Source organism: Hypanus sabinus, chromosome 8, assembly GCF_030144855.1.
Source record: "Hypanus sabinus isolate sHypSab1 chromosome 8, sHypSab1.hap1, whole genome shotgun sequence".
Lineage (NCBI taxonomy): Eukaryota > Metazoa > Chordata > Chondrichthyes > Myliobatiformes > Dasyatidae > Hypanus > Hypanus sabinus.
This window is the reverse complement of record NC_082713.1, coordinates 146,585,543-146,611,963: the sequence shown is the minus strand read 5'-3', so window position 1 is coordinate 146,611,963 and position 26,421 is coordinate 146,585,543. Positions and strand designations below refer to the sequence as shown.

General features: G+C 41.3%; 1 protein-coding gene and 1 long non-coding RNA gene across 5 annotated transcripts in view; one reads left to right on the top strand and one right to left on the bottom strand.

Moving 5' to 3' along the window:
- LOC132398556 (protein FAM180A) overlaps nt 1-26,421 on the bottom strand; it is a 49,993-nt gene that overhangs the window by 5,838 nt on the left and 17,734 nt on the right. The window contains exon 2 of the mRNA XM_059978188.1: nt 2,549-2,652. Coding sequence (XP_059834171.1) covers nt 2,549-2,652 — 104 coding nt within the window. The remainder of the gene's footprint in view (nt 1-2,548; nt 2,653-26,421) is intronic.
- On the top strand, nt 1,227-18,105 carry LOC132398557 (uncharacterized). 4 transcript variants are annotated; one of them, XR_009513691.1, is made up of 4 exons: nt 1,228-1,858; nt 1,997-2,023; nt 6,639-6,739; nt 7,169-8,136. It is a non-coding gene; the product is annotated as an uncharacterized LOC132398557 (long non-coding RNA). The 4 variants fall into 4 exon arrangements; XR_009513689.1 differs by lacking the exon at nt 7,169-8,136 and adding an exon at nt 17,311-18,105 and having other exon boundaries at nt 1,227-2,023; XR_009513690.1 differs by lacking the exon at nt 7,169-8,136 and adding an exon at nt 12,203-12,329 and having other exon boundaries at nt 1,227-2,023.

Here is a 26,421-nt window from a genome sequence, read left to right as displayed (position 1 = left end):
AATTCAGCCATGCCTTGAAACTGGATCACATTCTAGTACATTTTATTCAGGCACTGAGCATGAAATTTTAATTTTGCCCAGAGATAATCACAATTACAATAATTTCCAAGTGAAATTGCCTCAGTCACAGAACTGCATTGAGTTACTGGATGTAAAGACACAAGAGAGACTGTTGATGCTGGAATCTGGAGCAACCACACAAAACACTGGGAGGAGCTTGACTGGTCGGGTAGCATCTATGGAGGGAGAAGGATGGTTGATTGACTGTTCATTTCCCTCCATAAGAGGTCTTAACCTGAAATGTCAATTGTGTCCTGGTGAGGGAGGGACAGATGACCTACGTATCTCAAGAGCCTGAAAAGACATACATATTAAAGCTGCGCTTGCTACCAAAGCATCTTTCCTGTGATGCATCAGTAGAGGTGGCAATGAGATGTATTGCTGATCAAGTCAGAGGACTTAGTGATCAAATCACGTGGTCGGTGAGTTTATCTACCATTCTTTCCTTAGCCCTTCCTCCTGAGGCGGTGTGGCCTTCACTACTCCACCCTGGAGGAGGAGGATCTCCTCCGGCCAGTCAAGCTGCTGTCCTTGTCAGCACCCCCGACCTCACTCCCTACACTCTCCTGTAGCCCTCCCCTTTTTTGGTTGACCCCTGCCTTTGATCACAGTTCCCCCACTATACTGTTTCTCTCATCTCCATGGCACCCTAGCACTGAGAGCTCTTTAATAGTGTGGCCATAATTCCTGCAGCTGCCGGCCCAATCGTGAAGATCAGCTTCTGACATCCCCTAAAGGGATAAAACACAAGTATAATTAACTTAAAGCAAGGATGTCTCAGTTTTGTTATTTTTTTTATTTGGAATGTGACATCAACTTTGAGGACAGTGCAAAAAGTAACAAAGATATAGTACACCAAAACTGTGTGAAATGCAATTTTCAGGCAAGTATTTTAGTGAGGTTTAGCTCACTTCAACACATCGAGTTTGAAGTTCAAGGTAAATTTACTATCAAAGTAAGTATATATCATTTTCTACACCCAAGATATTTTTCATGAGTTCATGAAAGGCCTTTTGGTATTTCTCCAAGGTGTGGAGCTACTGATTCTAGAAGGACTGATACCACTTGCTACCTCCTAGGGGGGCTCTTCCAATGGTCATTGAGGAATAGGTAACTACATCTCCCAACCTTCACTTCCAAAGAGCCTCCTCCTGGTCTCTAGCTGACTAAAGCTCTGTTCTGTTGCCCTCACAGCTGTAGCCACTTTCTCCTCCGTAGCAGGGTGCTACTGCTGTCTGGTTGTTGCGTGGAACGTGCTGTCTCATACCCTTCTCTGAAAGCTGCAGAGTAAAGTGCACTGGGTCTGATCTGCGGCCCAGGGAGGGAGAGAGAGAGCAGCTCCTCATTTAGCTGCTCCTGTGCGTACTCCACCCTAAGCTGCGCCAAACAGCTTTTGGATCAAATTGGCAATCATTTATTCAGGGAGCTCTCATCTGGAGCTCAGTCCAGGCTCAAAACCACATGTTTAAATCACTGCAAAGTGGTGAAGTCCAAGTTCTGTTGTTTACAGAAAGATGAGAGATTAAATGACCCTTTACAAATCGCTGCCCAGTGTTGAACAATCCATTTGCTTCTGTGTAGTTTTTGAGGGCTTAGAATGAATTCTGTTTTTCTATAAGTATCTTTGGTGTGACCTGGGAGTCTGTGCTGAAGACTGAGATACTGTAGGTCTGGGTAGACTTTTAGTGCTTAAGATATTTGTACATAGCAGAATAATGCAGCTGTGCTTTTTATTCCATTTGATCCGATCATCATCTGATTCACCTTGAGCTTTTATCGTCTGATTACTCCCTTGAAAGTGCGTTGTGTGTTAAAGCAACTCATTGTTATTCTATAGTTACACTCATCACCACATTCTAGCTGATGGGGATTTTATTTTGTTTCAAACGCTGTGTGACGAATACCAATAACCTCCCTTGATCTGCTTCATCCACAGAGGCATCTGCCTATGCGGTTTTCTTTCGTAAGTACACTTTTTTTTAATATCCAGAGTTGTTATTCTTATACTGCAAAATATCATACTGCTCCAAAATTATTTGGCATAACACAATGTGCAGTACGAAGAGCAGCAGCCTAGTGAAGAGTATACAGCACCACGTTCATTTGGAACAGTCTATTCATGCTATTGCAAGGCATCATGTTAATTCAGAACAATGTGCCACATTGTAATCTGTTACAGCTATTCAAAGATTTTTGCATAATATTGTTTTTCAGTACCCATGGTAATTATTACTATCAAGTTGCAAATCAAAGTAAAATTTGCACAGAATTACGGTTAGGAATTTCTTACTCATAAAATAATACAGTTCGTCTTCACCCAGACAGTCAAAAAATACTCTATTATTTTGTGATATGTGACTTTGCATTGCAGAGCTTTGACTGGCAAGCGCTTTAATTTGTTTTCTTCCTAATCGAATTAAGTTAGCATTCAATAATGTCTTTAAAACAAGTAAAGGAGCATGGGAGAAAGACAGAGAGAGAGAGAAACCTCATACAGCAGCTCCACGTCCTTCTGTGACCTCTGGAACACAGGATTAATAGGAATGTCGGAATCTAGATTTCTTTTTAACCTCTGTGCAGATGGGAAGAGAACTAGAAGAAGGAAAGGGAAAGGAAACATTGTCAATGAGAATAAAACATTTATAAAATCACACACACATTGATAAACTATCAACAACAATATTAACATTGAGAATAAACATTTATAAGTAGGGGATGTAGAATGGGAATTATGAAAGAGACTGAGCTGACACAGATATGTAAACCATTAATTCTGTACATAAACATCACACTTTGTGAGTTACTCCAACTGCCCTCTCAGACACTGTGCATCATGCCAAAGATTTCACCTACAAGAACATTTTTATACCAACTTTCATCTCAAAGATAACATTTAAAGTTGCACACTGTTATTGGTTTATATTGATTTCTCTTGTGTGTGTGGCGCTATTATGGATAATAACTTTAATGGATTTGCCTCGCAAGATAAAGCTCTATTTTCAACAGCAGAAATGGGTCCAAGGTGAGCTGCTTTTGCAATATTTGAGAGTGAAAAGAACAGCCATAACTGTCACAGCGGGATTCAAAATATACATAAAACTTCTACATGAATGCCAGGTGTATCAGGCTGAGATATAATTTAGCAAAAGTGAACAGCAGTGAACTCGTGTAGGAGCCGTGGAAGAATCCAAAGGAGGTTCAGAGCAAATATATTCCCATTTAAATAAAGGGACAGCTCACCATTCTAAACCTTGTCAATACTGAGAAATACTTCCAGAGAACAAAGCAAAATGAAGGTAACATTTCAACACCATAGAACGTCTAGAGGAATGCAAAAGGGCCAGGGGCGAAATTAAAAATGAAATGAGGAATACCAGGAGGATGCATGAAAAATATATCAACAGGCAACTCGTACCTGAGGTGTTCTATAAATATTTGAAGTAAACTAACATCAGAAAAGAAAGAGTGGGTCCATCTAGAAACCAAAGGAGCAACATCAACATAAAGTAGAAAATATGTGGAAAGTTCTGAATGAAATCTTCGTATCTTTTCATGATGGAAGGGGATGATATAAGAATGTTATATCTTGTAAATGACAAAGACTGAGAGACAGGAGGCTATGGCAGAGAGACAGGTGATAAAGACAAACAGACATTTGAAGAGTCTAGCATCTTTGCGAGTAGGTAAAAGACAAAATGCTAGAAACATTCAGCAGGTCAGGCAGCATTTGTAGAATGTCAGAGTTAACGTTTTAGATTGATTGGAACTTGGAAGGCAACGAAGTAAGTTCAGTTAAAGTTGCAAAGATGATAGGAAAGGTTTGGACAGGAAGAAGGAAATATCTGTGATAGGATGAGGTTTGTGTTACCATGGTGATATGTTGTAGATGAAACCATCCAGTTGATAGCTTAATGAAGCAAATGAGAGAGAAAGAAAGCAAGCAAAGGACATTAATACCATTTTTCCTCTCGTTTCCAGTTCTGATGTAAAGTCATTTATCTTAAATGCTCGTGCTGTTTCCCTTTTTGCAGACACGGCCTGAACTCATTGTTTCCAGCATTTGAGGCAAAAACAAAAACACTGGAAGAACTCTGCCAGTCAGGCATGTCTGTGGAGAGAGAAGCCAGTCAACGTTTCAGATCAACAAATTTTCCTCAGCACTGTGGAAGGGCCACTGGTCTGAAGTATTGACATCTCACTTTCCACAAAGGCTGCTTGATTGGCTAAGTTCTTCTAGCGTTTCTGTTTTTGTTACAGATTTCCTGCATCAGCAATTTTTTTGTTTCGATTTTCATTTAAAGGTGGATAAAACTTTGGGCCTGGATAAATGTATTTAAGATGCTGATAATTATTTTCCATTGCTTTTTGGCTACAAGCATGAGGCTGGGGAATTGATAGTTCCTTAAGTTGGAGAATTACAGTATTTAACAGAGAAAAATTATAAGTGGAATGAATACAGACTAACTAGTGAGTTTATTATCAGTGGTTCGAAACATGTTGGGAGAAAAAAAGCTGGAAAAAGTGTAAAATACTTCAAAAACCTCTAGAATGATACATGTTTATCAAGAACAGTAAGCATAGATGTCTTAAGAGAAGATTTATAGTCTAATTTCTGAGAAAGTAGCAAGGTTTATTGATATATATGGATTTGAGCAATGTGTTTGACCAAGTCCTGCTTTACAGATTGATCAAGAAACTAAAATCCAACCCAAATTTGACAAGAAGTCAAATGCTAGTTGTTGACAAACAAGAGAAAATCTGCAGATGCTAGAAATCTGAGTAACACACAAAAGATGCTAGAGGAACTCAGCAGGCCAGGCAGCATCTATGCAAAAGAGTACAGTCGTCTTTTCGGGCTGAAACCCTTCGGCAGGAATGAAGAGAAGAAGCTGAGGAGTAGGTTTAAAAGGTTGGGGGCTGGGGGAGAGAAACACCAGGTGATAGGTTAAATCTGGAGGAGGAGGGATAAAGAGCTGGGAAGTTGATTGCTAAAGAGACAGAAGGTCATGGAAGAAAGAAATGGGGGGATGGGGGGAGCACCAGAGGGAGGTGATGGCTGGATAAGGAGATAGGTGAGAGAGGGATAAGGGAACAGGAAATGGTGAATGAGGGGGAGGGGTGGGGTCATTACTGGAATTTTGAGAAATCAATGTTCATGCCATCAGGTTGGAGGCTACCCAGACGGAATGTAAGGTGTTGTTCTTCCAACCTAAGTGTGGCCTCATCACAACAATGGAAGAGGCCTTGGATGGACATATGGGAATGGGAAGTGGAATTAAAATGGGTGGCCCAGGGAGATCCTGCTTGTTCTGGTGGACGGAGTGTAGGTGCTCGGTGAAGTGGTCTCCCAATCTGGTCTCACTAATGTACAGGAGGCCACACCGGGAGCACCGAACACAGTAAATGACCCCAATAGACTCACAGGTGAAGAGTCATCTCACCCAGAAGAACCATTTGGGGCCCTGGATGGTAGTGAGGGAGGAGGTGTAGGGGCAGGTGTAGCACTTGTTCCACTTGCAAGGGTAAGTGCCAGGAGGGAGGTCAGTGGGGAGCATAGAACTAGAGAGCGTGCAGAGGTGATCACGAGATGTTACCAGGGCTGGAAAATTACTGTTATGAGGGGACAGTCTAGACCAGAGTTGAACAAAGAGCACTGTAAGAAAATTGACCAAGGTATTTAAAATTGAAAGGTATGTTTGTGAAATCATAGTGAGCAAGATGAACAGGAGTGATCTATTTCCCTTAACAAAGATCATATTAAACCGAAGTCTGGAGGAATTTATTTTCGCAGAGGACAGTGAATGTCTTGAATTCTCCGTTTGGATGTTTATGGAGGCTATCTTATTGGAGGCATTTAAAGAATAAGTTGACCTCTTCTAGAAATATTGGGAGATCAAAAGCCGTGGAGAACTAGCATTATTCTCAGCTGTGGAGTTGATGCCCAAGCATGTCAGGCATGATCATATCAAGTGGCAGGATAGGCTTGAGGGGTCGAGTGGCCTTCTCCTGTCCCTATTTATTTTCTTCTTATAATTAGATAGCATAAATATAAGTTGTGTGAAATAATTAGAGGGGAGTTGATGATATATTTTTGCTCAATGATTGTCAAGTGAGATTCTGAAGCTAACTTACAAAAAGGCTGGAGGTGGAAGAAATTCCCACCACATTTATAAGGTACCTGGATGAGCACGTGAAGGCCATACTTAGAGGTCTTCGGAATAAAGGCCGAAAATGGAGATCAACTTTGGATGCACTAGGCTAAATGACCTATGTTTATGTCTTGAATTTTTGTCATTTGGAACAATTTCGTGTCAAATATATTTTATAAATTGTCAGTGTTTACTTTGAAGGTTGAAGCTATGTTTGTGCAGATCTATCTTGGCATTGGTCTGCAGTTAACACTAGAAGTGCTATCTGAAAGAAATCAGCTCGTGCCTTACATACCAGCATCTGCTTTCACTCATTGAACTTCCAGAAAAGTGATTTAAAATATTGAAGAGCTGACCAAAAGGGTTTATGGGGTTTATGTTCTATATACGGTATTTTCCATTCTAATTGTACTTTCTGTTATATACCAGCATGTCCATGTGCACAAAACAAAAACATTACTGCACTCCCGTAACTACCCAGCCGGTTATGTGGATCAGGCCAAGAAGTCTCTGTGAACCAGCTGTTCCAGGTATTTGAAATATTACGGTTAGCCTCAACATTTTAGAACAATGTGGTGAACATTTTTTCTCTTGATGGGAACCCATTGTCCCTGTGAGATCTCATCTGCCTTTCGCCAATGAACTAAAGTCACACGTACCACCATATACTTTATGCACAGCAAGCAGCCAGGGAAGTGAGGCCAATCCACAGTAAGAAGCTGATGGCTTCAGGGAAGCGGGAAGGGGCGGTGTGGGGGGGGGGGGGGGTGATTGGAGACAAAGGAAAGACTACAACGCACTGTACACATTACTTCCATCACATTTCAACAACCACTGTCACACACTTGGCAAAACCGCAACACAGCAAGTCTGGATTTGTACTCTGACTTCTCCCTTTCCTTCCCAGCCCTGCCGAAGGGTGGCAGCTCGAAACGTTGACCGTTTACTCTTTTCCATAGATGTTGCCAGCACTGCATTTTGCATGTGTGGCTCTGGAATCCCCGAGTTGCTGCTTTGGACGGTATTGATCTGAAGATGGTGAGGGGTGGAAATCAGACCAAGCCTCTTTGTGGATCCATTTGCTAAGGAAACTGCGTAGAAAGACCCAAAACCATTCAGAAATTGAATTTCAAGTCTCAGCTCTATATTGGGGCAGGCTGATCAGTGAGAAGAGTAGAATTCTGGCAGAGATTGATCGCTGTCAGAAGGAACATGGTTAGGGGAAGAGGATTATGTCAGGCATTTATTTGCAGGTCATGATAACGTGGTTGGTTCAGGCCTCCATTTTACTTTGGAAAGGCAAAGACTCCTGTGGTTTGCTGGCTCCGCTGCATGGTTATCTCCACATGAATTTTATGCTGCAGATTGTGCCAACAGAAGCAGTGCCAGATTAGAACAGCCAAATGGAGATACAGGAGGCTGCAGAAGCCTGAAAGCTAGAGCAGAAAAACAACACACTGGAGAAATTCAGTGTGTCAGGCAACATCTGTGTGGGGAAAATGGGCAGTCAACACTTTGGGTTGAGACACTTCAGTGAGACTGAAATCTGGTCCAGAGGAAGGGTCTCGACCCAAAACGTCGACTGTATATTTCCAACCACAGAAACTCTCTAACCCATTGAATTCTTCCTCAATCATTTTATTTGTTAAAACAGGTCACATGGCTTGTAATACCATTCAAATTTCAAAATAAATTTGTTACCAAGTTTTGAATTTTCCCAGGCATTGTCATCTATACACAGAGGCAATAATCCTCTTTCCAAAATTATTCAGATTTCTAGTATCACAATATCAGATTCAGTTCATTGTCAACCGCTCAGAATCATAGCCTTGGGAGTGGAACTGGTAGACAATTACATGTTTAAAGAATTACATTAGTTTCATTAGTATCTGTAGCAGATATACAGAAATGGACCAGGAGATCAGAGACTTACAGCACAACAGAATGAAAGCTCTCTATGCTCCTGAGATGCAGACAGATCTGAATGAGATTTAGGTGTCCCATCAGCATCCACATGTGCATTTTAGGGAAGCCAGTGCAGAATCAATCCACAGTATTCTGTCTGGTTGAAAGTGAATGGATGGTGGTGGTGAAATCAGATTGAGCTTTTGGAGGTCTGAAGGCGTTGCGTTCCAGGCTGGATAAAAAGAATGGTTTGCCTTCAGGCATTCTCCATCTCAGTCACTAATGTCCTTCAGAGAAGCAAATGTTACTCTTTTTAGGTCTAGTTTCTATATATCTGCAGAGCCAGACCTACTGACACTGTTGGCGCTTATCCAGAGGCAATTAGGGTGGCCATTGAATGACAATCTTACCATGACATCCAGCAATCCTGAATGTGTAAAGAAAACCTGAATGAGTTGGTGGGCAGCAGACCTGGCACAGATTGGCAACCAGGGTCTTTTCTCATCTTCCTCCTGTTTATACTCCTGCTTCATGACAGCCATGGAGCTAGGAAGGTTGGGGCTAAAAACAGTTGCTGAATGCATTTTCTTGCAGCCAACAAAAAACAGTTTTTTTTAAACACTAAGAATTTCCTTTCACCAGAAAACTGGAACAGTATTTGTTTGCCAGAAGCACCTCTAATTGAGGCTGTTGCTTTTCACTGTTTGGTCACCTATAAAACAATACCTATGAGTGTGTCTTGTTTGAATGACATATTGTTGGATAATGTTAAATCACACTAAAAATAATCCATGCATTCATGTCAGAAAAAAATGCACTATGAACCCATCGGCATTTACTTAGAAATGGATATAGCAGCCTTTAAAAATGAACATAGACTTCAAGTACATGAAAGAACAATGTATTTATTACTGATGAATAAGTGGCACTGCAGCTTTAATTCCAGTAAATTCAATGGAAATGCTGTTGTGAGGTTAAAAACAATGACTATTGCATAGAATTTACCACAGAACTTAACTATAAGACCAAGAGACCATACAACAAAGGAGCAAAATTAGGCCATTCGGTCAATTGAGTGTGCTCCACCACTCCATCCCTCTCAACTCTATCCTCCTGCCTTCTTCCCGAAACCTTTGATGCAATCTCTAATCAAGAATGTATCAACTTCCACTTTAAATGTACCCAATGACTCAGCTTCCATAGCCGCCTGCGGAAGTAAATTCTACAAATTCATTATGCCCTGGCTAAAGAAAGTTCTCCGCATCTCTGTTCTGAATGGTGGCTCTTTAATTCTGAGACAGTGCCCTCTGGTCCTAGACTCCATCACTATAGGAAACATCCTCTCCTCCTCCACTATATCTCGGCCTTTGAATACTCAATGCCTTTCAATGAGATTTCCCCTCATTCTTCTAAACTCCGGCAAGTACTGGCCTACAGCCATCAAATGCTCCTCATACTGTACGTTAACCCTTTTGTTCTTGGAATTATTCTCGTGAACCTCCTCTGGACCCTGTCCAATACCAGCACAACTTTTCTTCGATTGGGAGCCCAAAACTGCTCACAATACTCCAACTGTGGTCTGCACAATGCCTTATGAAGCCTCAGCATTCCATCCTTTCTTTTCTATTCCGGTCATCTTATAATGAATGTGAACATTGCAGTTGTCTTTCTTGTCATCAACTCAACCTGTAAGTCAACATTTAAGGAATCCTGTATGAGGACTCCCAAGTCCCATTGTGCTACTGATTTTTGAATTTTCTCCCCATTGATAAAATAGTCTACATCTTTATTCCTTGTACCAAAGTGCATGACCGCATGTTTCCCTGCACTATATACCACTGCCACCGTTTTGCCCATTCTCCCAATCTGTCTAAGTCCTTCTGCAGACTCCCTGCTTCCTCAAACTACCTGTCCCTCCACCTATCTTTGTATTCTCTGCAGACTTAGCCACAAAGCCATCAATTCCACCATCCAAATTATTGAGATAGAATGTGGAAAGAAGTGGCCCCAAAACTGATCTATCCTGTCCGTTATCTCCTCAAATATTTCCAACAGATTTGTCAGGTAAGATTCCCCCTTAAGGAAACCATGCCGACTTTGGCCTATTGTGCCTCTGAGTACGCTGAAACCTCAACCTTAATAATGGACTCCAATATCTTGCCAACCACAGAAGTCAGGCCAGCTGGCCTATAATTTCATTTTTGCTGCCTCCCTCCCTTCTTAAAGGCTGACATGACATTTGCAAGTTTCCAGTCCTCTGGAGCCATTCCAGGATCTAGTGATGTTTGGAAGATCATTACTAATGCTACATGTTCTCTTCAGCCACCTCTTTCAGAACCCTGGGGTGTATTCCATCTGGTCCTGGTGACTTATCTACCTTTTGACCGTTCAGCTTCCCAAGGACTTTCTCCTTAATAATAGAAACTATACTCAGTTATGCCCCCTGACACTCTTGAATTTCTGGCATACTGTTACTGTCTTCCACAGTGCACAAGGACACAAAATGCTTATTAAGTTTGTCCGCTAAATCTTTGTCCCCTTTACTACCTCTGCAGTGTCATTATCCACTGGTCCAATATTCACTGTCATCTCCTCTCTTGTACTCTATATATCTGAAAAAAAAACATTTTGTATCCTTCTTATACTATTGGCCAGCTTACCTTCATGTTTCATCTTTTCTCTCCTTATGGCTTTTTTTATTTGCCTTCTGTTGATTTTTTAAAGCTTCCCAGTCATCTAACTTCCCACTAATGTTTACTATATTATACACCCTGTCTTTAGCTTGTATGTTGTCTTTGACTCCCCTTCTCAGCAACCCTTGCATCATCCTCCCTTTAGAATACTTCTTCATCTTTGGGATGGATCTTTCCTGCACCTTCAGAGTCTAAATGAATTTCTACCAAGTAAATCCTGATTAATAATATGGGGGCCTTATGTGGAAAGCCTGATTTTTGACAGATCATTTGCAACAAGAAAGAGATAAGTTCGAGGAGTTTTCTGATCATGGGGAGTGGATAGTCACAGAGCAAATTTGGAGGTTAACCAATTGGAGATCAGTGTTTTCCAGTCACCAAGAACTGACACTGTCTGGTGATTGGGTGGTGAAGGGGGGAATGGATTCCTTATTACAGACACTCTGTTTTGCTTTGACAATGTCATGTTGTACAGTGATGTTTGGTGACTCCAGTGGTGCCCAATGATGAAAGTTGGAGGTATAAACAACTAGAGACAAAGGGCAGGGTGGATACTTTGGAGAATGTTGGCTTGAACAAAATGCATCTGGTTGTTAATCCATACTAGCCCAACAAATTCATCCTGTTTTATTTGCTTGCACCTGGTTGTCAAGGCCTACAAGACCCAGCCACCAGTGACTAGATATCTAATATCATTAACAAGGAAGAAGGTGGTGTAAAGTTTCAATACATAGTCAACTTCATAGAACCAGACTGATTTCCACTCACCGCTTTATTTCCAATCATTAACAATGGTAGATTTTTTTTTCAACTTCCTGATCTTTTGTGATAAATGTCTGACCAATCTTGTCATTATTGGGAATTTAGATTCTACTAATGATATTGTTTATGACTGCTCGATTAGTGTGGGCATGTCAAAGCAGCTCTATAATGAACCCTCAGTAGATGATTTACTGTGATGGAGGAACTCTCTGTAGGAATCTTCAGTTCCTTATTTTCCTCCCACGTCCCAATGACACGCAGGAAGATTAATTGCCCACAGTAGATTGAGAGAGTGCATGTGAATAGTAGAATCAGGGGAGAGATGATGAAGCTATGAGATTAAGGGGAGATAATGTGGTATTAGTGTAAATGGGTGCTTGATGATCAGAGGAGATTTGTAGGGGAACCTGTCTGCTTCCATGGCTCTTTGCAGTTAATGGGACGGAAGAGGGAGGACTGGCCAATGCTGAGGTTGAGGAATAGGCTTTGTCAGGCCTCCTGGGAATTATTTAATTTAACCAACTATAGACAATAAAGGTGTATGCAGCAATGTTTGCATTCTGTGATTAATTGAGCAATACAGTCGTATCAAACAGTTCAAATTGAAATTCACATCAATTTTACCTTTACTAGGCTCCTATCCAGGGCTTTCCACTGCCAAGATTGCCCTCAACCAAGCCATCCAGTAAAGAGGCTGCTGTTAATTAGAGACAGCAAGCTTGGCTGCTGTGAAGTTTGGAGTATAAAGGAATGCTTTCTACAATCTCGATAAAAATGCTGAAATGCAGCCCAGTATATTATTTTGAATCTCTCAGTAATCATAATTGATATTGCAGTGTGACAACAAAATTTTCCACATTCTACATTTCTGAGTGATTGTTAGAATGATCTGTAATCTCAGGAGCACAATCCCTGTTGTTAAGTCTTGGCTAGTTCTAGTAAATTGTGAGATCATTTCATCTTCCCAAAGTTTCATCCTAAGTATGAGCATAGCTCATCTCCTCTCCCAGCTGAGTGCAGAATATTCTCCAGATTTTTAATTCTTTAATTCGTGTAGACCCTTCAACTCTGGGCGTAAATATCAGGAGAGAAGCATAATTGCTTTACAATGTTGTGCGACATCAGAATGACCCATTGGTATAACGCATGCAAAATAACGATTGACTTGACCCTGGTGACATGTATCCTGACTTCCAATATAGCCTCTTCACTGTGAAAAACCAAAACCAAACTTTAAGATTCACAGATGTGTGCCTACTGAAATCCAATGATTTTTAAACCTCCTGTCACCGCAACAATCCCAGCTGGATCAATCGCACAGACTACTGGAGGAACTCAGCAAATCACGCAGCGTCAATGAAGGGGATTAAAGAGTCAATGTCTTAGGGCTAAACCTCCATCAGGACTGGAAAGGAAAGGGTAGAAGGCAGAATAAAGTGTCCTCTCTTATTAGATTTCTTCTTCTTCACCTCCTTACCCCTTCCACCTATTAACCCCCCCCTTCTTCTTACATTATCACCCCCATCCACCCTCCTTTCCCCTCACTGGGTCTCACCTATCACTTGCCAGCTTATACACCTCCCCCTTTCTGCACCTTCATATCTTGGCTTCTGCAGCCTTCCTTTCTAGTCCTGATGAAGGCCCCTTTGCCCGAAACGTCAACTGTTTATCCCTTCCCCCCCATAGATGCTGACTAACCTGCTGAGTCCCACCAGCATTTGGTATGTTTTGCTGTTGTAATCCCAGGTGGATAGGTTTCTTTGCAATTTGGTTGCATGTCCAGGCTTTAGGAAGTCATTCTGTGAGGAAATACTCCTATATCAGTTGCTTATAATAAAGACTGAACCCATTCCTATTCACACCAGCGAGCCCTCTCCTCTGACACTGGAATTCGGCCTACACTGCATCCCAAAATCAGAGGCAGAACGTGTCCTCTCAACATGGGCAAGAAGGATTATTGGCCAAACCAAAATAAACCTTTTGGCAAGTTACTGTAGGGGTAGGAAAAGAAAGGATTAAAATCTAATAAAATAGGTTGTAACTTATGCTGATGTGGTACCAGGGAACCACTGATAAGGTTCAATATTAGGGAGATGGGATGCAGGTATAACATGGCCAGGGCACAGAAACTTTATGGTTATATTATAGCACACCAATATTAGCTGTTGAGTAGATTAGACTAATTATTTTATGTTATTATAAAATCAAACTCTAGTTTCACTCTTAATCAAGCCTCCTGTGTAATGGCATATACAAAGAAGAAAACTCCCAGTAAGATGGTGTCGTGTTTGATCACAGTGACTCCTACACGGTCAAGCAAAGGTGTTATTGTCATTTTTAAACATTTTTTATAATCGGAAGACTTTGTTGGACATCAGGAATTTAAAGTACTGCCAGTCTGCCCTATCAGCAAATTGCTCGTTGGCGGAGAAATTGAAGGAGCTGGAGCTGTTTCATTTGGCAGTATTCATGGGTATTCGTGTATGGTTGAATGACAATTCAATTTGAATTTAAACTTGGAAGTGTAGCAGTCAAAACATAGTTATTTGTGTCATCACATATGTGGAGAAGTATGAAGGATATCCCAAAATCTTGTTTGGGTAGATCAGCTTGGTCTGGTCTGCTGGTGTACACCAGTTTCAGCAAATCACCCTCTGAGCAAACTCCAACTCCATGTTTCTCATCCGCGTCTGCAATTATAGCCTGGTGCAATTACAGCAGCATTCCGTCTCTCCCTGTTGTTGAACCTTACCAGTGGTTCACTGTTACCATAGCAACATCCTATTTTACTATTGATTACCCCTCTCTATTCCTTCCCCTACAAATCATCCTCAAGCATCCACTGCAGGTGGCTAGAAATATCCCAGATTCCCACACCAATACTCGTGTCCCACCAACAGAACCAAGGCACCAGCCACAGCTTTAACCCTCCACACGAGGTGTGCAATCCTGTGAAGTCCTTTGGGATGTTTACTACTTAAAATATGCTAAACAAGTGGAGTTACCTGTTTGAAATTTAACATGGCAGTCCAGCAAAGAGAAGACCGATTTTCAACAGCTTCCTGACCCAAAGGAGTCTGCTGATTCACATTTTCCACCCCTCCCCGTTTAATCACCAAAAGTATAGTATACTTGGATTCCTGTCATGATTCAGTAAACAAATGCAATACATTAAATGACCTCAGTTCTGCAATAGTCCAAATCTTGTCCTATTTCCCCGAAAATATCAAGTGGCTAGAAAGCTGGCAATCACACTCATATTGCACAATAGCTCCTTTTTGGAAATTATATCCATTAAGCATGGAAATGACCAAAATCAACAGCGATGCTTCTCAGTAGAACTTCAAACGTAGAGAAACGCCATTTGGAAGAAGTGCACGGGAACCCACCATTTATCAAGAGCTTTTAATAAGGAAAAATGTTTTATTAATGAGTTCTGCAAATGAAACACAAGCACACTGAAGTAGATCAAGTAAATATTTTTTTACACAGTATCTCAAATCTAAACAATTTATGATTCCGGTCATCAAATGTCCTTAGTTGTTTTTGTGTGTGTCATTATAAACCATAAAAGTCAGTGAAGTACTGATTTTGACCAAGCAGTAACAGATAAATATTTTTTTGAAATTAAATCCTGAGTTGCATTTGTTACTGGAAACAGTCTCCAGTAGTCTCTCGTTGAAGATTAATCAGTTTTCAACAACAGAATGTCCAAAAGGCAATCAATATGAAAATGCCAATAGGGCCCATGATGAATTCACAATCATTACAAGCAGGAAGTATCCACAGTAAATCATTAAGAAACATGGCTGTATATTAAGTGACATTATCAAATTCCAACTGACTATGTTATTACATGCAAGTCCATGCCCTTAAGGAATGTAACTGCTGGCCCACGTTAACATAAATCTAGGATGTTGCCACATTTTGAGCTTAAAAGATGGTTAACGATTCCAGGAGAAAATGTGCAAAGTGATCTGGCTTCCTTGTGCAATGAGCAGATTCGAGCATCGGTTTGCAATGGCTACCCAGTGCTGATTTTAGGTTTAATGTGCTGAGCAAAGAGAAAAGGTCTGTGATGCACATGGAAGCACATCCAACAAGGATAGAAGCCATAACTTAGTAAGGATGCTAAAATGAAGACAGCCACTTTTATCTACACAATATTCATATCCTTCCATTCTCTGCATGTTCACGTGCTTAAGTAGGTATTTTAAGTGCCTCTATCATCTTTGCTTCCACTAACATCAATGGCAACACATTCCACGCACTTGCCCATTCTCCTTGTAAAAAAATACTTACCCTTAACATCCTTTTTGAATTTGCCCCCTCTCACCTTAAAAGCATATTATCTAGTATTAGATATTTTGACCCTGGGGGAAAAGATGCCAGCTCTCTACTCTATCTTGCCTCTCATAAGGGCTTGTATATGGAATGGTATGGCAGCATTGCAGTTGACATAATTCTGTTATCATGCCGGCAACCCAAATTCAATTCTGCAGCTAGTAGTCTGTATGTTCTCCTTGTGACTATCTGGGTTTCTTCAAGAAGCTCCAGTTTCTTCCCACATTCCAAAGACAAAGGAGTTAATAGGTTAATTGGTCACATGGGTGTAATTGGGTGGTTCAGGCTCATTGGGTCGGAAGGGCAAGTCATGCTGTATCTTTTTTAAAAAAGGCGTAATCTTAATTTTATAAACATCTATCAGCTCTCCCCGCAGCCTCCACTGGTCCAGAGAAACAAGCTCAGTTTGTCCAGAATCTCTTTGTATCACATGCCCTCTAATTCAGATAGCAGCCTGGTAAACCTTCTCTGCACCCTCTCTAAAGCCACAAGTACCTTCCGATAATAAGGAAATCAGATGAAATACAATACTCCGGATGTGGTCTAAATGGATTTCCATAAAGCTGTGACATAACTTCCTGACTCATAACTTCAGTTCCTTGACATAATAAAGGCAAGCAAGTCGTACACCTTCTTAACCACCCTATCAACCTGCTATGGACTTGGGCTCCAAGATTCCTCTCTGCTAAGGGTCTTGCTATTAATAGTGTACTGTCTCTTTAAATTTGATCTTGCACCTCACGTTTGTTTGGATTTTTTCCATCTGCCAATTTCCCAGCCATGTCTGCAATTGATTTATATTCTGCTGTATCCTTTGACAATTTCTATCCTATCCACAACATCACCAATCTCAATATCATCTGCAAACTAACAAGCCTGCCCACCCACTTTTTCATCCATATCAATAACTTATGACACAAGCAGGGGTCTCTGCCTGTGGAGCGTTACTGATCACAGACCAACAGCCGGAGTGAGTTCCAGTGTCCACAGCCTTCTGTCTCCTGTAGGTGAGCCAATTCTGAATTCAAATGGTCATGGAACTGTGGATCCCATCATCTTCATCATGAGTGATCTTGTCATTCACCTTACTAAAATCCATTTAGACAACATCCACAGCTCTGTCTTCACCTTTGCTTTATTCACTTCCTCAAGAAACTCAATCAAGTTTGTAATACATGACTTGCCCACACAAAGCCATCCTGGCTGCTTTTAATTGGGCGTGGTTTTAACAAAATCTCATGAATCCTCTGCAGTACATTATCAGGAGTACAACATTCACAGTTTCTCTCGTGGTACTGCAGCAGAGGCATGTCTACATGCCAATCCCCGAAACAAATTTTGTTTCACTGAGATCACCTCTCATTCTTCTAACTTTGCTCTGTCTGCTCTGCCCATAGGTGTCTGATGTAACTGGAAAAATAAAAGTTTGCAGAGTTCAGCAGAACCCAAAAATCTTGAAGACACTGAAAGCTGTGCCACAGGCTAACAAGAATGCTGGGGAAAAGAGCCTTTCAGATTTATTTCCAGAGAATGAAGAGATATTATGTTAAACTTGGATCAAACTATAGACAGGACACAATAGGAGTACTATGCAAAATTCTGGGCAGCATATTATAAAATTGATACGAGGCTCTAGAGATGGTGCAGAAAATGTTTACAATAAGGTTACCAGAACTGTCGGGTTATTGTGAGGATAGTGTAGATCTAACTAATGGAGATCGTTAATGTGAAATATTATGAGACCACTAACAGAGTGGGGAAAAGGAAAACTAGAGACTGTCATTATAAGAAAGAGAAAAAAAAGAGAGCTGAAAATCCCACAGGGGATTCGTAGAACAGGAACAGACCTTTGGGGCCCATTGTATTTGTGCTGACCATGATGCTAATTTAAACTAATCTCATCTGTCTGCACATGGTCTTTCTTCCCTTGCCTGTTCATGTGCCTGCCTTCCAACACCTCCCTTGGCAGGATGTCACAGGTATTGCACCTACCAATGTAAAATAAAACCTTGCCACAGATATCTCCTTTAAACTTAACTCCCTCTTTCATTGACTCTATGCCTGTTAGTATTTGACATTTCCACCCTGGAGAAAAGGATCGAATTATCTACAATATCTCTAACTCCCCTGCTTTTATGTACTTCTGTCAGGTTGACTGCAGCTGTACAGAACACACTCCAAGTTTCAAAGTTTGAAGTAAATTTAATATTCCTTAGTTTTGTTTCCTTGCAGGCATTTACAGTAAATCCGAGAAACACAATACAATCAGTGAAGGATGCCCCAACAGGATGGTCAAACAACCAATGTGCAAAAGCAACAAGTAGTGCAAATACAAACATTTTAAAAATAATAAATAAATAAACTGTGAGTAATGAGAACATGAGTTGAAATGCCCTTCAAAGTGAGTCCGTAGGTTGAGGGAACAGTTCAGTGATGGGGCAAGTGCAGTTGAGTGAAGTTCATCCCCTCTGGTTCAAGAGCCTAATGGTTGAGGGGTAGTAACTGTTCCTGAACGTGGTGATGTGTGTCCAGAGGCCCCTGTACTTTCTTCCTAATGGCAGCTGTGAGAAGAGAGCATGTTCTGGATGGTGGGGTCCTTCAGATCGATGCCGCTTTCCTGTAACAGTGCTCTGTGTAGATGTGCTCAGTGGTGGGGTTGACTTTACCATGATGGACTGGGCGTTATCCATTACATTTTGTAGCATTTCGTGTTCAAGAACATTGACGTTTCCATACCAGGCCATGATGCAGCCAGATCTCCATAACACATTTATAGAGCTTTGTCGAAGTTTTAGATGTCATGCTGAATCTTTGCAAGCTTCTAAGGAACTGGATGTGCTGCCATGCTTTTTCATAATGCCACTTGCATGCTGGACCCAGGACAGATACTCTAATATTATAACACCAAGGAATTTAAAGCTGACTCTCTCAACCTCTGATTCCCCCAGTACGTACTGGCTCATGGACGTCCAGTTTCTTCCTCTTTTAGACAATAATCAGCTCCTTGGTCATGCTGACCTTGAATGAAAGGTTGATAAGTCACTCAGCCAGATTTTTGATCTTCCACCTTTGATTCAGTTCCGACAGTCTATCCTGCCTGTTATTTCCTCAAAAAATTCCAACAGGTTTGTCAGACAATATTAACCCTTAAGGAAACCATGCTGACTTTGGTCTACTTTATAATGAAGCTTCAAGTACCCCAAAACCTCATCCGTAATAATAGGCTCCAACATCTTCCCAACCATTTAAGTCAGGCTAACTGGCTTATAATTTCCATCTTCTGACTCCCACCTTTCTTAAAGAGTGGAGTGACATTTGCAATTTTCCAGCCTCTGGAACCATTTCAGAATCTAGTGATTCTTGAAAGATCATTACTAATGACTCCACAATCTCTTCAGTTACCTCTTTCAGTACCCTGTGGTGTATTCCATCTGGTCCTGGTGACTTAGTTACCTTCAGAACTTTTAGTTTACCAAGCATCTTCTCCTTCGTAATAGCAACTACACTCACTTCTGCCCCCGATATTCTCAAATTTCTGGTATACTGCTAATGTCTTCCACAGTGAAGACTGACGCAAAATACTTATCAGGTTTATCAGCCGTTTGTTGTCCCCATTGTTACCTCTCCAACTTTATTTTTCAGTGTCTGTTATCCATTCTCACTTTTCTTTTATTCTTAATATATCAGAAAAAAAAATCTTCTGGTATCCTCTTTTATATTATTGGCTAGCTTACATTCATATTTCATCTTTTCTCTCCTTATGGCTTTTTAAGTTGCTTTCTGTAGCTTTTTAAAAGCTTCCCAATTCTCCAACTTCCCACTTCCCTGATAGCATCCCCTTCCAATCAGCTTTGACCAGCTCCTCTCATGCCTCTGTAATTCCCTTTACTCCCCTATAATACTGATACATCTGACTTTATCTTCTCCCTGTCAAACTGCGTGGTGAATTTATCATATTATGATCACTGCCTCCTAAGGGTTCATTTACCTTAATTTTCCTGATCAAATATGGTTTATTATACAATACCCCATTCAGAATTGACTGTCCTAGTGGGCTTAATCACAAACTGCTCTGAAAATTAATCTTCTAAGCATTCGGCAAATTCCCTCTTTCAGGATTCTTCACCAACCAGATTTTCCCAACCTCCTGCATTTTGAAGTTCCCCCACGACTATTGTGACATTGTCCTTATTATATGCCTTTTCCATCTGCCATTGTAATTTATAACCCACATCCTGGTTACTGTTCAGAGGCTCCTATATAACTCCCAACAGGGTCTTCTGACCCTTGCAGTTTCTTAACTCTGCCCACAAGGATTCTACACCTTCCACTCCTGTGTCACTTCTTTCTGAGGGTTTGATTTCATTTGTATCCAACAGTGCCACACCACCCTCTCTGGCTATCTGCCTGCCCTTGTGATACAATGTGTATACCCACAGTGTCATACCTGCCAATCTCTAACTGTGCCACAAGTTCATCTACCTCATTCCATAATACACTGTGCATTCAAATATAATACCTTCAGTCCTATATTCATCACCCTTTTCAATTTTATCTTATGTTACACTTCAACTCATCCCTCTGACTGCAATTTTACCCTAACATCGGCCTGTTCTTCCTCAGCCCCCTACACGACTTGTATACCAACTGCTCTATCCTCAGCCCTGGCACTCTGGTTTCCATCCCCCGGCCAAATTTACTTAAACCCATCCCAACAGCTCCAGCAAACCTGCCCTCAAGGATATTGGTCCCTTTTGTGTTCAGGTCTAACTGGTCCTTTTTACAGGTCACACCTTCCCCAGAAGAAATCTCAATGATCCAGAAGTCTGAAACCATCCCCTCATGAACCACTTTCTCGGCTACTCGTTCATCTGTACTATCATCCTCTTCCTTTCCTGACTAGCATGTGGAACTGGGAGTAATCCAGAAATTAGTATTTTGCAAGTCCTGTTCTTCAGCCTCCTCCCTAACTCCCTATACCCTCCCCCCCCCCTTCTATCTATGTCATTGGTGTCACATTTTTTGTCATTGATCCACTGTTTCATTTCATGGACCTATGGACTTAGATCCCAGGATCACCCTGTAACATCAATGCACTAAACATCCCACCATTCACTTTTCTTTTACACTTTACCTTCTAAAGTGCAACAATTTACACCCGTCCAAATTAAACTCCATCTACCATTCCTTTGTCAATGTTTCCTACTAGTTTACACATTGCTGTGTCCTCTGACAACCTTTCACACTCTGCACAGTTCTGCCAAGTTTCTGCGTCATGTGCAAACTCATTAATCAGCTCACTCACCTTTCCATCCACAACGTTTATTTAGAACCCTTCTCTCTCGCCATGAGAAAGTAAACTTCACCAGAGTTGATTTAAAAAGTATAGATGTATGGATACATGTAATAGGAGAATAGGCAAATTTACAGAGAAGAGGAGATTATGTTAATAATGTTATAAATAGGAAGAGGCTCTTGGAAAATATATAGTATATCCTGACATAGAGCTTGTAGCCCAAGTGGACGCCTTCTGTGCTGGATATTCTATATAATTCTATTTGTTCTTATCTGTTTCATGGTTGTTGTTCCTATTGTCCTTTCTTTCTAATTCCTTTCCTTTCATTATTTTTCTCTTTCCCTCATTACTTTTGCTTTAGAGTGTAGTTGTGTCAGTGAAAACAAAATTCTGTAAGATCTGTCAAATTCTCTAACATCTTCTTCACTTAGAAGTCTAATACAGCACAGTATGGAAACTGCTTTAAAAATGCCTTAGGCAGCACAATGAGCCCAAAGCATCATAGCAAGCTGTGGCATTCTGCTATAAGGCATCCAACATTATGGAAATACACCTTAAGTGTGCAGTAAGCCCTGCGTGTGCAAGGATTGTTCCTGGAAGGTGAACAAGAGCTGGAATTGTATGGCTAAACTTCCATTACTACATCTCTGAAGATGTAGTGTAGGTGCAGACTTACTTCATACGTTTTTGGATTTCTCAGATTTAAAATAACATTTACGATTTTATGGTCCCATTGGGAGAATAGACAGAACAACAGCCTCAGATTTTTCCACCAACCTTGACATGATGCAGGACACTGTTAACAATTGTGAAGACATGTCATTAACTCGTAATGCGAACCACCTGCATCCTTGTCACCCACCAGTGTCTCAGACTGAATCAGACAGTCATTATTGTCGAGCATTGTGAAAGGTCACCTTTCACCTTCGTAATATCACCCTTTCACAAACACCGACCATTTCCTGCTTCACAAATGAAACCCTCAGTAATGTCGCTGTTACCGCCACACTCAACATCTACAATTACCTGCTTTCTCACTTTCCCAGTATTACATTTATTTGCACAGTTGGTCTTCTTTTGCAGATTGGCTGTTTGTCAGAGGGGGGGGGGGGTGGGGGGGGGGGGAGAAACCACCCACTGGAGTGGATGGTTACCTAAATTTGGAAAACTCATTGAGTCTCTGGCAAATCATGTCCATTGTTTCTAATCATTCTTACATAATTTTTAAAAAATGTTAAAACATTAAAGGATTTTTAAGTAAAAAGTCTTTTCATCCAACCATACTTTAAGTGGCTTTACCCCTCTAGCAAGTGACCTTAAGCTGATCTCCTGATGAATCACTGTCAGGTGTCCGTGCTGTATTGACAGGCTGTGTCCTGCAGTCCCAATGGTGTACAGCTAGGATCACTGTACCTGAGATAAATGTGCTTCAGCACAGAGGATTCCAGTTTATGGTGCACAGTGTCAGAACCCAAGTGTGTCAGAATGTCAGACTCTGATGTAGAGATGGTCACCAGAATACCTTCATAAGAATCCCCACAGAATATTGGTTGCTCAGCCGAGCAACACTGCAAGGCTTAACATTCTCACAACTAGGATCCCATGCTTAGTGCAAATCAGGCATCCACTTTAATAATACTAGTACTGGAATACCGGGTTAGGAAATATATGATAACGCATTTTGGTCACAAAAAAAACAATCGTGCAGACTATTATCTAAATAGGGAGGGAATTCAAACAAGAGAGGTGCAGAGGGACTTAGGGATCCACGAGCAAGACTCCTAGAAGGTTAATTTACAGGTTGAGTCTGTGGTAACACAGGCAAATGCAACGTTGCCATTTATTCAAGGGGAATAGAATATAAAAGCAAGGAGGTAATGCTGAAGCTTTATAAGACACTAGTCAGGCTGCATTTGGAGTATTGTCAACAGTTTTGGCCCCATATCTCTGAAAGGTTGTGCTGTCATTGGGGAGAATCCAGGGGAACTTCATGGGGATGATTCTGGGAATGAAAGAGTTAACATATGAGAAGTATTTGGCAGCTTATTGGAATTTAGAAGAATGGGGGGATCCCATTGAAACTTACAAAAATGTTGAAAGGACTAGATAAGGTGGATGTGGAGAGGATGTTTCCTGTGGTGGGGGTACCCAGAACTCAAGGGCACAGCCACAAAATTGAGGGGCAACCTTTTAGAACAGAGGTAAGGAGGGATTTTTTTTTTTAGCCAGAGGGTATTGAATCTGTGGAATGCTCTGCCACAGACGCCACATCCGCGGGGTATATTTAAGGCAGAAGTTAATAGTTTCCTGATGAAAGGATATGGTGAGAAGACAGGTGAATGGGGTTGAGTGGGACTCGGGATCAGCCATGATGAAATGGCAGAGCAGACTCAATGGGATGAATGGCCTAATTCTCCTCCTATGTTTTATAGCCCTATGATCTAAAGAGCGAATCGCTGGAGAAAAAAACATTAGGTATTCTAATTGATTAACAGCTCTTATTAAGCAACAATTAACCAGTTTAGGTGCTCTTGAAAACCTCAGAGCTCAACACCTCCTGGCCACTCGCACAAGCCCAGAGAGCTAATTATGCAGGAGAGTTGCATTTGGATGAGTAAGTAACACATGATTCACAGCACGTTGCGATATTCTGACATGATTAAGAAGTGGTATGCCCTCAGACGGAAGTGCACCTCCTTCCAATAAATAGCTGTAATCCAGCTGAGTTTCTGTCATTCCAGAAACTGAAACATGGTGGAAGGTCTCAATCCATTGTGCATCCCTCAGTCCACTGGTCAGTGTTTACAAGGCTAGTGGTTCTTCGAACCTTTTGCATTCTCTTGGAAAGCGAAAGTGAATGGAAAAGGTTAATTCAGAACCTGAAGCACTAGTCTGGAATTTCCTGTAATGATATGATTGGCAACGCACCCTTTAAGGTTTGCCAATCGATGTGCCAATCTTAACGTAGGAAATTTTGTCCAAATTCTTCTGCTTCTCTCCAATTGTAATTCCATTCCAGGCAAAGCAAACGGTTGTGAAAAATACAGCCATTAGCCAACCTTTCTTTAACAATAAAGAACTTATAAATCCTTGGTGATATTAACACATGATCTTTTGTTATTCATCTGCTTAAACTACTGCACACTATCTCAGCAACTTGGCTTGATCTCTTTTGGATCACCTTGCTATAGTCTGCAAATCAGCACTTTGTACTGTTGATCCTAAGTATGAGAAAGCTAACTTTAAAGATTAGTTTTAATAGGTGATCCATTTAAACTCATTGAAACATACATATGCCATCATGGTAGCATTGCTATTGTACTTCATTTATAAACTATTGAAATCTAAGGGAAAATATTAAGGGGCATGCATAAAAGTATGTAAATGTTTAAATGTAGATGTAATTCAGCATTGAGTGTTTTTCCTGCTAATGCTGTCCTCTGTAACACACTCAAAATACAAGAGGAACTCCACAGGTCAGGCAGTACCTATGGAAGGAAATAAACAGCAGTTGTTTCAGACTGAGACCCTTCATCAGGAATGTGTTCCTTATTATACTGACGGGTACCTAATGTACCGTTGCTCAAATTTCCAACCTGCATGCAGGCAGGGGCGAAAAAGCAAAGCAGAGGTGGTTGCAGGAGACAAAGGAAGCATCTATGGGATGGCTTTGAATCACTGGACAGGGCCATGTTCCAGGATTCAACAGAGGACCTGAATAAGTACACCCAGTTGTCATTGACTTTATAAAGATAGCTGTAGATGAGTGTGTCCTCAAAAAAAGTTATTCAGAATCCCTGAATGAACCATCAGAGCCAAATCTGTGATCTTCAGGTCTAGCAACCAAGTACGATACAAGAGGTCCTGGTATAATCTCTGGAAAGCCATCTCATAGGCAAAGTGGCAATCCTGAACTAAACTTGTATCACTGACAGCTGTGGCAGGGCTTGAATGCTATCACCTCTTACAAAATGAAACCAAGTGAGATAGGTGATAACAGGGCTTCACTTCCAGATGAGCTCAATGCCTTCTATGCTCGCTTTGACCATCAAAACACTGTGGAACCTTCACAAGCTCCCATAACTTCTGATGACCCTGTGATTTCAGTCTCTGAAGCTGACAGAGCATCCTTCAAGGGGATGGAACTGTAGAAAGCATTGGGTACCTGACCGAGTTCAAGAGACCTGTGCTGATCAGCTGCCTGGAGGGTTCACTGATATCTTTACCTTGGCAGCCAGAGGTACCCAATTGCTTCAAGCAGGCTTCAATTATACCGGTGCCTAAGAAGAACATGGTGACCTGCTTCAGTGACTATCATCCAGAAGCACTTACTTCAATGGTGATGAAGTGTTCTGAGAGGTTGTTGACGAAGCATATCAACTCCTGCATGAGAAGTGACTTGGATCTACTCCAATTTGCTTTCTGTCACTACAGGTCTACAGCAGATGCCATTTCATTGGCTCTTCATTCAATTCTGGAACAGCTGGACAGTGAAGATGCATACATCTGGATGTTCTTCATTGACTGCAGCTCAGCATTCAATACCCTCATCCTGTCAGAACTAATCAATAAGCTTCAAGGCTTTGGCCTCAATATCTCCTTGTGCAATTGGATCCTGGATTTCCTCACATGCAGAGCCCAGTGAGTTTGGATTGGCAATAACATCTCCACAATCTCCATCAACACTGGTGCACTATAAGCCTGTGTGCTTAGCCCCCTGCTCTACTCACTTTATATTTATGACTGTGAGGCTAGCACAGCTCTAATGCCATATTTAAGTTTATTGATGACACCACTGTCGCAGACTGAATCAAAGATGGTGACAAATCAGCGCGTAGGAGGGAGATTGAAAATCTGGCTGAGCGGTGCCACAACAACAGCCTCTCACTCAGTATCAGTGAGACCAAGGAGCTGATTATTGACAACGGTAGGTCTGGAAGTCCATGAGCCAGTCCTTATCAAAGGATCAGAGGTGGAGAGGGTCAGCTACTTTAAATTCCTCAGTGTTATCATTTCGGAGGGTCTCCTGGGCCCAGCATGTACGTGCAATCATAAAGAGGGCACAGGAGAATCTCTACTTCCTTAGAGGTTTGTGAAGATTCGGCATGGCATCTAAACATTTGACGAACTTCTATATACTGCATGTGTTGGAGAGTATATTGACTGGCTGCCAGACCACCTGGTATGGAAACACCAATGCCCTTGAACAGAA